Here is a 12,910-nt window from a genome sequence, read left to right as displayed (position 1 = left end):
ATGATCTAAGAAAAATTTATTAGCAAGCTGTCAAATGGATTCTACAGTATGTTCAAAATTCTGTAGATGTTGATTTAGTATTTGAGTAGAAAAGTTCTCTTAGTCGAGGTATAGTTGGATATTGTGATTCTGACTATGTAGGAGATTTGGATCTCAGATCTAAATCTCTGAAACTAAAAAATTAAATAGAACAAGCAACAGTAAAACAAACAAAGAGAGCCAAAAAAAAAAAAAGGAAAAAAGGGGTAATGGAAAGGTTTGGATGGTGAAAAGAGTGAAGGTGGTGGAAGGAGACTCGCGAGAGTGAGAGTGAATCAATGAAAGAGAAGATGATGGATTGTTAGGAAGGAGAGAAAAAGAGGAAGAGAAGAATCCGTAGGAGATCTTAAAGGAGTAGTGGATCTGAAGAGCAAAGGGGAGGAGGAAGGCCATCTCAGAAAACTTCGTTCTTGGTTCTTTACTTTTGCGGGAGAGAAAGAAACCCTGAATATGATATTCAATTATTTATATTACATATTAAATTTAGTAGGTTTATTAAATAGATTATTTGAATAATACTGTGTAAGTAATTCTGTTTTTAGAGATTTGATATTAAGTGAAACTTATATGTGATCTTTCTAGTCTTTTCTAAAAAATTTATTGTAATAATAAACTTCTATCTAAAGAGATTGGGTACTAACTATTAAGTATAGGACTTTATTTGTATTGAAATTTCCTACATTTTTCAACACTTGACAAGAGATTCAAAATTATTTTGGTGAATATATAAAAAAAAATTTAATTGATTTTTTTTAAAATAATTTAAAAATAAAAATAATTTGATGCTTAATCATTTGATGTAAAAATACCTTTAAATTTATCCATTGTATTTGGATATTATAATATAAAAAAATTGTTTATTTATTATATTAAAATATCTTCGAAGTATAGAAAAAAAATTTTAAAATGGGTAAAACTATAGCTTCTAAAAAATATTATTTTTTTATACTTTATTTTTATTTAAACAAAATCTCAAATATATTAAAATAGTAAAATTCTAAAAAAATATTTTTTCATTAAAAAGAAATTTATTTTTTTACAACTTAATGTCATTTCAACATGTAAAAATCCAAAGATCACATTTGATCTTGTCGTGGAGGGAAAAAAATTCATCTTTTAACTTTAAATAATTTTTTTTGATACATGTGAATTTTTTTTTGTTTACAATAGTATCCCACTATCCCCTAATCTATTAGGTTAATAACTAATCTATGGTAGATTTAAATTTTATTTAAAAAGTTATTATTTACCAATAAATTACTGTATATATAAGATAAAATTCGAATCTCTGATACGGCCACACTTACTTAAACAGTTGACATATGTGAATTTTAGTATTAGCTAAAAAACAATTTATGGTTTGAGTTCTAAAATATTTTTTAATAGAGTACGTAACTGACCGTAGAGACCAAAAGAAAGTGGCTTATAGAAACTAAAACAAAAAAAAACAACTGCAAAACTAAAATAAACAAAACGCACACACATTTTTATAAGATCAAACAATCTATTTATAGAAGTTGGAGTCCATGGCCAAGATGGTAGTAAGGTTCATAGGGCTCATATAATTAGTGGTTCCATTGAAGATGTAATTCGCGAGAATCTCCCAAGCATGTTGAGAAGGGTGAAAAGAATCCCAAAATACATAAAGATCACGGTTTGAGCATAGGCTTGAGAAGGAGGTGCAACCTCCTATTCCATTGAAACGACCTTGCCCACAACATGCAATCTTTGATGAAACAAAACCTGCTTCATCACAAACATTTGAAAGATTAGCATAATTAGGAAAAGATAATTATAGAAGTATTTAAGTAAATTGAAAAAAAAAAATTAAAAATTTAAAAAATATTCCAGTATTTTTAAGAAAATGGATATTGTGACTCTTATTTTAATAATGTCGTTGTTTTTTTTTTCTACAAATTCATGCATACATATACAAAGTAAAAAATCTTATGCAGAGTAGCGTTATAAAAAATGGGAATGAGATAATCATTTTTTTTTCTTTTTGATTATATAAGCTAAAAAGAGTAATTTAAATTAAAATCTAAAAAAATCCATATATATATTCAAAAGATACTAAGTGAATAAATTATTTTTATAATAAAGTTTAACTCCAACTAAGTTTTTTTTTTTTATGTCTCTCATTATTCTCTTCTTTTTTCTTTAACTAAATTTTTTTGTAACAATTATGCAATTATTTGATCAATTTAATTAAACTTAGTTATTAAAATAATTTGATCATGTAATATCTCAGTATATTTTCAAGCCCAAACAAACACATGTTTAGTAACTTCTGATTTGAGACACTTTCATTTAACTTGTGATTAAGAAATAATTGGAAAGTAAATATTTCAACTTTTTTCCTTATTTATTTATTTAAAAATAAAAAAGCGAAAGTTGGGAAGCAAAAATAAGAGAGAGACCAAATCTTTGAGGGTGATTGATGAATTCCATGTTAATTCGGAAGGCATTGACAACAATAAAAACCGGTGAGGTTAGTTGGTTGTTGAGTTCTGTGGTCATTTTAATTAGAAGCTGGTTGAAAATTTGTGAAGCTTCTTGAATCTGTGCCACACACTCTCCATTTATGCTTCTCTCTGCAAGCTGTGAAGGAATGCAGCCCAATGGGCCAGTTCCTGTCACAAGCACTTTTCTTCCTCCCAACTCATATAACCTCTGCACAATCACAAAGAAACCAAAAATTTAAAAATTGAATCATGTTTCAATTCTTTTTCATCTTTCAATTCTACTGAGACCATAGTTATGAGTATTGGATGGATTTATCGGTTCGATCAAAAGATTAGTGAAATGTTATTGGTTTGGTCTAATTTTAGAATGGTTTAAAGATAAAAATTGGTAAAAATCGGTCAAAACCAGTAAAAATAGATAGAAATCGGTTTAATCAAACTGCCTGAGAAAAAATTTTAAAATTAATAAAAATATTATCTAAATCTAAATCTTTTTTGTGTCCGTATACTTTTTTTAGCACTAAACTATATTGTTACTTATTATTTTATATATTAATTATTAATTATAGAGTAAAAACATATAATATTTTTTTGATATTATTTTAATTTTATACTCATTTATATTTAAATTAATTATATTTTTATTATTCATAATTATTAATATAAACGTTATTAAAAATGTATAAATAAAAATATTAAATATTTTTATTAATTACAATAACTATTTTTTTATGATTATATAATATTTATTAATATTATTTTTCAATAAATATATATAGTATATAACAATATAATAAATATAAACTAATTAATTAGTTATTAAAATAAAAAAGAGTTACTTTAATGTAAAAGTAAAATTAAAAAAAAAATTATTATAAAAAATACTAAAATTTTATATACTTATTAAATAATAACTAGATTATAATTTGTTAATTATAATTTGTTGAAACTTGATTGTTTTAAAATATTAGTAAGTATATGTATTTTAAATTTTAATTTTAGGTTTTTGACTATTTTATATTTTTTATTTACGTAGGACTAATTCTGCCAATTCAACCATTAACTCATCGATTGAATCAATAAATCAGTGAATCAATAATTTAATTGATTTGATTATTGGTTCGATTCTGACAACTATGACCGAGACAAATTTTTTGCATTCATAGAAAAAAACAAATACTTCTTCCCACACATTAATTATTTATAACTATAACCATATTACATATACTCAAAATATTAATTATTAATTAGTTATTAATATAAAATATAATAAAATATATGTTAAAATAAATTAAATAATATATATTTATACATAAATACATAATAATTAATTTTTATATGTATATAACACTTTTGTTATAACTAAATAAAAATAACTGATAGACTTTTTTGGTCCAAAAATGTAAGCAAGTTTAAAATATTAGTTAAAGAGTTTAATTAGGAATAAATTATTTTTCGCTTAATATTAGTAAATATTTTTGAAATTATCTTTTTATCATAAATTATAAATTATAATTTTTAAATTTACAAAAATGCCAACATTAAAAAAGTGATTTTATAATAAAAAAGTTAGTTAATATTAACTTATTAAAAGTTAGTTCCTTATTCTTATTCTTAAAATGAATAGTTACTAGTCACCAAAAAAAATGAATAGTTACTAATAAAATAATATTATATGACTAACCAAATTTATTAGAGTAAATAATTAAATTTGCCTCCAAAAATTTTTCAATTTTCAAAAAGATTTTTTTTAATTAAATTCGTCATTCAAAAATTTTAAGTTAGTCACATTAGTCCTTCTATCACTTCTGTTATTGACAACGTCAAAATTTATTGATGTAGTACGTTAGGTCACATAACACTGACCACCACACACACTTGGCAGTCCTAACAAGATAAATTTATGCAATTAGTTCAATGAAATCTCTCTATTTATGTTTGATTTGATCTAATTTCATAAACTTATCATCTTAACAATAAATTAGGACTATTAAATATGTGTTGAGGTGTCACTTAATCTACTATATCAGCGAATTCTAACGATATAATCAATAAAAGTGCCAAAAGAACTAATTTGATCAACTTAAAATTTTTAAAAGATAAATTTGATTTAAAAAAAAAATTTCAAGAAACAATATAGAGAACGGACGATCTTTAAAAAACAAATTTAACCATTTGTTCAAATTTATTATTTTCCACCAATACTTTAAACTCTAAGTACTCATTTCTAAACTATAAATCCTAATATAAAAATAAGATAATGAGTAGTGACTAAGTGTTAGCTAATATTCATAAAAAGAAAATATTGATCCCTTAACATTCTCTTATTAATATAGTTAACAACCTTAATTTAAGTTTTCTTTTGTAAAAGAAAAATATTTAACTAGTTAATTTCTTGCTTTTTCTTTTTCTGTTTATTATCAATTATATATTGACTGTAAAACTATCAGTCATGTTACATAATTAAACTCAAATATAGCAACTTTTGATATTCTAATCTCAATTAAAATATAACAAATTTTGTAGTCTTTACAACCATATGGTATCACAACTAGGATTAACTGCACGTACAATTTAAAATCATGACTTTTTTTTCTCCTGACAATGAATAGCAAGAAGCCAAGAACACAAATATAAAAGGGAGGGGTCGAAGAATTACCATAAGGATTTTTCTGTACTCAGAGATAACATAGGAGCAGAATTTGGGAATAGTGAATTGGAGAGACCTAGCAGAGTTTGGTGGATAGAAATAGTTGTTAACAAAGTCGTTGCTACCAAGTGTTATTAGTACCAATGATCCATTCACTATTCTCTCTGCCTCCGCTGCCCCTACTTCAAAACCTAACCGTTCTTGGTATTGTTGGAACAATGCAAACTGTTGGTATATTCTTAATATCCCCTCCTGCGTGTGTTAAACAACACATCCACATAAATTTTGATATTAGTTAAAGGTAAAAATTTATATGCAATTATCTTTTTATAAAGTTGATATTTAAAAATTATTAGATAATTTGATAAATTTAACTAAATCATTGTCTAATAATTTTTAACCATCAATTTCACATAAATATACGTTTCATTTTTACTTTTAAAAATTTTAAAATATTTATGATATTTTTTGAAGTTATTAGAGTCTGTGTTTATCTTTTTTCATATTTAAATTACAATGATAGAAGAATACTTTAATTTCCACTAACTAATAAAATAGATTAGAAAAGAGAACAATATTAATCATTCTTACAAATTGGATACCGGTGTCCTTAAGGATTCCAACTCCTGCGGAGGCGAAATTGGCACCAAGCAACAAGTTTTGTCCTCTCATTTCCGGGCTCAAGTATGGTAATGCTGCTTCGGAACCAATACGCTGGCCTACAACAATTATTTTATCAGTTATTACTTAATTACTATCAGGTGCATCTTCCATTTGTAATTTTAATATTTTTAGAAGATAATAGATATCTTAATTGAAAATGGCTTTGGTTAGGATACAACAAAATCAGTTAATAAAAATTTTATATATCAAATAAATAAATTGATGATTTGTATTTGTCAGAATATATTAGGATTAATTAGTATTCATTAGAATTATTTAGTATATTTGAATATTTATTATAAAATATTACGTCTTTATTATTATTACGGTTCTCTTAACACCTATAAATATCCTTTTATATTATATCATTTCGACAACAACTTGAATACACACAATCCTTTTCTTTACCGCTCTCTCTTACCCTTTCTAACATGGTATCAAAGCTATGGTATCCTCCTTGAGAAGGATAAATTATTTTTCTTCTAGTGAAATCATTATCATATTTTTCATATTTTTTTTCCGTGCTATTTTTTTTCTTTTTTTTGTCAATATTTGCCATCTCTTCGTACTTTGTCACTTTCTTCAAACAGTGACAATTTCGTATGCACTTCCTTCAAACAGCCGCAGTAGTTTCGTCTGCGCTTCCTTCAGACAGTGGCAATTTTGGCTGCGAGATAGTGACAGTTCCATCTGCGCTTACTTCCATCTGCACCGGTTCTATCAGTTTATGCATTTCTTTTTATTTCGTTGTTTTCAATAAGTTTCAAACTCAAGTTGTCACTTGAGTTTGAGGGGATGTCAGAATATAGTAGGATCAATTAGCATTTATTAGAATTATTTAGTATATCTGAATATTTATTATAGAATATTACGTTTTTATTATTACAATTCTCTTAACACCTATAAATATAATTTTATATTATATCATTCTAAACAACTTAAATACACTCAATAATATACATATTCTTTCTCTCATTTAGTCTCTTATTTTTAACAGTATTGTTTCTCCAAATTTTATCGTAGAAAGAAGATTGAATATGAACTTCTGTCTCTGATGATGATTTAGTGTGACTCTATGTGCAACAAATTTAATTATTAACCCTTAACCTTAAGAAATAGATCTTCTTAATTTTTTTAATTGTTTTTAAAAAGAGTAATCTCTTGTTATGATATATGTTTTGAGAAAAAGTTTTCAAATGTATTCGGAATACTGATATTTCAGTAATTTTAATGATTAATTTTAATTAATATATATATAATTAAAATTAACGGTTAAAATTATTGAAGTATCTATATATTTGGTACACTTGAAATTCTTTCATGTTTTGAGTGAAGTAAAAAAAATATGTAAAAGAAAAAAAAAGTAATGTGAAAAAACATGTGAGATCTCTAAATTTTTTTTAATAGTTTAATAAAATATAATCTTTTATCTTATACTCTTTAAATACTTTTTCAATAAGACAAAAAAATATAAAAAAAGTATTAAGTAATAAAAATCTAAAAAATAAAAATGTGATAAAAAATAGTAGTATTTGGAGAAAAATCATTTTTTTAATTTTTCTATAAACTCATAAATACCTTTTTAAAAAACTGTAATTTAATTTTAAAAATTACACTAAACATTAATATTACTACTTTTTATAAAGAAAAATAAAAAAAAAATTACTTTTAAAATTTCGCGAAACAGACCCTTAATTCTCTATTTCTGCAAAGCCGTAAATACTTGATAAATAATGAGATCCACAAGTTTAACTGTTTAAGTGTTTGAACTCGTAGGCTTAAATGAGTGAGAATTAAGGCGATCGGTTTGACGACCCCACTGAAATGACATCGTCAAGAGCATGCATGGCTATAGATACCAAACAGTCATAGTAATCAACGTCCCAATAAATATAAACATTCATAACCACGGACACATTATTTTTCTAATGTTTTTAAAATATTAAATGATTATAACTAAACTCTTATTTTATTTAGAAATTAAAAAAAAAATAACAAATAAATTTTTAACTTTTTATCTCAAAAATAAATAAATTATTAATTAATTAAAAATATAAAAACATCTCTCATATTTTAAAAAACAAAATATTTAAATTTTTCAAAATTAAATAAATTTTTAAAAGAATTTAGATATCTAACGCTTTAAAAAATAAAAGACATTCTCATATTTTCAATTAAATAAAGATTTATTCAATTTTTCTAGAAATCAAGTTAAAGAATAGTTAGCTTAAACATTTTATTTGAAAACCCTTCTATGTTTTTTTTTTGTGAAACACCAAAATAATATTTGTATTGCTGACAAAAATTAAATAACTTCGAAAGATACAAATAAATAGTTAAAAAATTCAAAAACATAATAAAAATAAAAATAGTATTATATTTTTTATAAGTGGCAAATAAATTGTGTTTAGCAAATGATTTATATATTTAAACTAATTTTTGTGAAAATATTTAGATAACTATTCGAAAAGAAGATGAAAAAAAAATAAAAATTAGAACAAAACCTGATTTCTATTTTTTTTTTAATCAGTCATTCAAAAAAATTATTATACATAAATTTCTCAAATTTTAAGAATAAGAACATGTTATTTTTTAAATTATTTAAAAAAAAAATCAAAATATAATTCCTGTATTCTTTGAAAAATACATATTATTTAATATCTAATTCATTTTGTTAGAGTTATTATTTTAGAAGTTTATTTATTTATCTTGAATAACAAGGTACTAATAAAATTAAAGTAGTGTGTGTATGTGAACTTACTAATGAGGTCAGGGAGGTTGAAGCCGTTGGAGAAGCGACCGGTGGGGTGATGAGTAGGGTAGTCGACGCCGTAAGGAAGAGTGTCGGCTCGCGCAGTAGTTGGCAAGTAATTGTTGTTTCCACTGTCAACCAGCGAGTCTCCAAACACAAAGAACGCACGTCCAGTTTCTCCTCCTTCTATGGGCACTGCCATCATCACCATTCTCATAATGATGATAATAACGTGCATTGTAATGATCATGAAGCTAAGGTGTTATATTACTATATTATTCTTTTGAGATATGGTGCTCTAGTAGTGTTGTTGAAGAATAAAGGATAGTGTGTTTTCAATTTATAATGGTTGTGGTTTCTATTTTTGTTTTTCTTCTTTTTGTTTTGTATTACTAGCAGAGAAAGTGAAGAAGATCAATGCTAGTTTCTCTCTAGTTTTATTTTCGTCATGTGTGTTGTTTAATTTGGTGCGTCAGTGGATACAATAAATTCTTGCAGCACACAATAAATTCTAGCAGCAGAAACAAGTGCGTTTTCATCAATTGTATCATTGTATATATATTTGGAGAGTTTTGGAGAGGAGGTAAAGAAGGGCCTCCATAAAAAAAAAAAACAAAACAACACAAAAATGGAGGGTTTAATAATAAATAATTGGCTAATTTTTTTTGGATATGACACCTAGTTTGGTGTAACGCCTAGTTATGAATGTTAGAGGTGTTTCACACTGTTGTGATGGCGATTAGTTGATGGGAAGAAATCGGATGGTCCGATGGTCCGATTTCTGAGAGGTGGAGGGAACACAAATTGGACCGTCCGATTTGTGTTGGCTAACATTTTGGTCACAAAGAAATCGGACCCTCCAATTTCATGCCGGCTGAGTTCAATTTTTTTTCAATGAAATCGGATCCAGTGATTTCTCGCAAAAAATATTTTTGGTGTGCGGATTTTAAGTGTGTAGCACAAAATTTTGTATGGGATATGAAATCGGATCCAGCGATTTCTCGTGTGCGGAACGAATTTTTTGGTAGTGGGCTATGAAATCGGACCCACCAATTTCTCGCAAAAAATATTTTTTGGCGGGCCGTGCCACTAATCGGATTGTCCGATTTTAGTTTTCAAAAATAATTTGAACCAGTAAAAAAGCGGTCGGATGGTCCGATTTCAGTTTTATATATACTAACCAAACACCAAGCCATCATGTTCGTCTTCTTCTTCTCACACTCTTCTCTTCAAATCTCTGAAGCTCGTCTCTGCTCTTTCTCTTTTTCTCTATTATCATGAATGATAAAGTGTTGTTAAAAGTATATTATCATGGTCAAATTTTATTATAAACATCTGAAGGAGTGAAATTTGTATGTGAAAATCCATTAGATATTATAATTTCATTTACACTATCATTTGAAGAATTAAAAGGTGTGATTTGTGAGAAGATGGATTCTCAAATATCTAGGAGAGTGTCATGTATTCTGTACAGATATCCTATATCTGTATTTGGTGGGTTCGTTCAATTTTAAACGAAATACGTGACCGATGAAGCGAGCATGCAAGAAATATTTTTAGTGTATCTAGAAAGTCGGTCTCGAATATTGTTCATCGAACTGTATGTTGAATTCGAGCAATCTGCGGCAGACCGAGATATTGAATTGGAAGATTACAACAGTGATAGTGAGGAAGAGTTTGGAAGTAATTATGAGGTGGTTGATCCGGGTGTAGACGAAGATCAAGCTGACGATGCTATGGCGGCAGATGTGGTGGATGTGGCAAATGCACTAGCAAACCAGTAGCTATTTGAGGAGCTGACTTTCATGCGGTCGTTGGATTTGGAGGCCATGCATGCACTGGAATTTTCTCAATATAAATGCAGGTATGTAATAATTTTAAATTATGATTTATAGGTAAAATATTTAAGGCATCGATAAATATTGAAAAATATAGCATATAATTTGTAATTGTTTAATTCTTAATTATCAAGTAAACATGTATGTTGAGGAGTTTAGTAATTCGCATTCTCTTGTAGTTATTAACTTATTAAATATCATTTGATAATCTTATTAACTTTTGAATGATTTATTCTTGATTTACGGATCATAAATTTTATTAATGCGACACGTATTTGAGAATTTTTTATCGAAATATAAATTTTTTGGCATAATTGCAGCAGAGCTTCCTGTTATGACGGATGGTGAATTTACCGTAGGAATGAAATTCAATTCTAAGGAGGCAATAATTAAGGCGATGAAAGATTATACCATCAGTAGAGGTGTAGATTATCAGGTACATGAGTCTGAACCGACAACATTCTATGCTAAATGTACCCAATACAGCGCAGGTTGTAATTGGCTGATTAGGGTGAGCAAAATGTCCAGGAAGTACTATTGGGAGATAAGGAGGTACAACGGTAGTCACACCTGTACTAGGGCCACCATCGTGCCTATTGCATTTGTGATAGTTGAGGGAGAGACATCTGAGGCTTGTTACTTTTTTCTTAGTAACTTGCGACAACATGTTGTGACACGTGATGGTGTGGGGGCCTTATCTCCGATCGGCACGATTCCATCAAGTCAGCTATTGCTCGTAGTAATGGAGCTTGGCCTCCTCCCAGAGTATTCCACATGTTTTGTATCAGACACAGAGTCTAACTTCTTGAGAAAGTTCAAGGCATCCATATCTACAGAAGCTTATCATTAATATCGGTATCGTTATTACTATTATAGTTATTCTTAGACGCAGTTATTATAATGAACGTTGTTTATAGTGGGACATTTTTTTATATTGACAGGATATTTGAGGACGGTTCACGAGTACAAGACGCGTTATTTGCGTTTACGCGAGCAGGGTGAGGCTTACACACCAAATACTAATATGGCTAAACAAATACAAATACTTATTACAACATACCTATCCTTCTTGCACATCATCCAATACTCTCCTAAAGTGAGCAAGACTACGATATCTGTAAGGCCGATCAGCACGCTCCCAGTTACGCCACCTGACATCAGACAATTCGTTAATGAACTTTTATCAATTAAATTTAAAATACAGCGTACTACAATTTTACAAAGCTGATAGTAATTAAATTTACCTGTTTGCAATTGGAAATAGTCGAGGATTGCCAGGAATCAGCACAAGATATGGTAGACGGATCCAAGCACAAGTAAGCAAAAGTGTCAGTCGACCATCAATCTCATTGCAGTCGACACGAGTTGTCCTACACAATGCTCTATATAGGTGTGTCAGGCATGCCGATCCCCCAACTAAATTATATGATCCCAGCAAAGTTACGCAGTAACGGTAGAAACTTCTAGTACACCCATGCCCCAGACTTATCTCCAAAAATAAATGTCCCGAATAATAACATTATGTGGCACTTCACGTACCTTTGAATCTGAATATCGTCAGCTGATGCGTGAGCATCTTTCTTACCTTTTCCTAGTGAATTTGTATTTAATTTGTTAAGTTTTATCAAGAATTAATTATCTTTTAGCCATTATGGATGCTACTTTGAATCGTGTGCAATTTTATTAATTTTAGGTAGCATTCGAATGGAATTGATGGAGTTTCTGCAGAGAAAGAGAAGAAACCATGAAGCTGACCAGCGAGGAGCAACGCATGCGCGTGCCTGATGCGTACGCGTGAAAAGCAAAGTTACTCAGCAACGCGTGCGCGTACTTGATGCGTACGCGTGACACGCGAAAAAGGCCATCGACGGGTACGCATCACTGACGCGTACGCGTGACATGTGCGACATTCAAAAAACGCAGAAAACACTGGGGGCGATTTTGACTACTATTTTGACCTAGTTTTCAGCCCAGAAAACACAGATTAGAAGCTGCAGAATGGACGAAACAAGTGGTCCCCATCCATCAATTGAAGACTTGATTATTTAATTAATTATGATTTAAATTTAAATCTTATTTTTAGGAAAAGATATTATTTTAGTTTTAAGAAGATAGATTTTAAATTAATTAGGATTAGATATAAAAAGGGATTCCAACAGGGGGATTCCACATTATTCCACCTCAGTCCAATTTACAGTTTACCAGAATCCTAGTTTTCACTCTTTTCCATGAGCAACTAAACCTCCACTGTTAAGGTTAGGAGCTCTGTCTATTGTATGGATTGATTCTATTATTTTTCTGTTTGAATTCATGTATTGATTCATATAATTCAAGAATCATTTTCGTTCTTTATTTTATGAAATTGGGTGGAACGGAAGTATGATCCTCTTTCTAATTGAGTTCTTGTATAACTTGGAAAAGCTCTTTACGTGAACAACAGCTTGAAAACATATTCTCCTAAATTTCTAATTATTTGGATTTAACGGGATACGTGACATATAAT

At 28.3% G+C, this 12,910-nt stretch overlaps 1 protein-coding gene across 1 annotated transcript; it reads right to left on the bottom strand.

Moving 5' to 3' along the window:
* Positions 1 to 1,361: 1,361 nt before the first annotated feature.
* LOC112729913 (GDSL esterase/lipase At4g28780-like) lies at positions 1,362 to 11,484 on the bottom strand. Its single transcript, XM_072208230.1, has 6 exons — positions 11,417 to 11,484; positions 8,579 to 8,781; positions 5,746 to 5,873; positions 5,164 to 5,406; positions 2,460 to 2,712; positions 1,362 to 1,782 (listed from the first exon to the last, which is right to left on the bottom strand). The coding sequence occupies exons 1-6, from the start codon at positions 11,482 to 11,484 to the stop codon at positions 1,544 to 1,546; spliced, it is 1,134 nt and encodes a 377-aa protein (XP_072064331.1). The 3' UTR covers positions 1,362 to 1,543.
* Between the last annotated feature and the right edge of the window lie 1,426 nt (positions 11,485 to 12,910).

Source organism: Arachis hypogaea, chromosome 12 (assembly GCF_003086295.3).
Source record: "Arachis hypogaea cultivar Tifrunner chromosome 12, arahy.Tifrunner.gnm2.J5K5, whole genome shotgun sequence".
In the NCBI taxonomy this organism is placed as follows: Eukaryota; Viridiplantae; Streptophyta; class Magnoliopsida; order Fabales; family Fabaceae; genus Arachis; species Arachis hypogaea.
The sequence above is the reverse complement of the archived record's forward strand: the minus strand, read 5'-3'. Positions and strand labels throughout refer to the sequence as shown.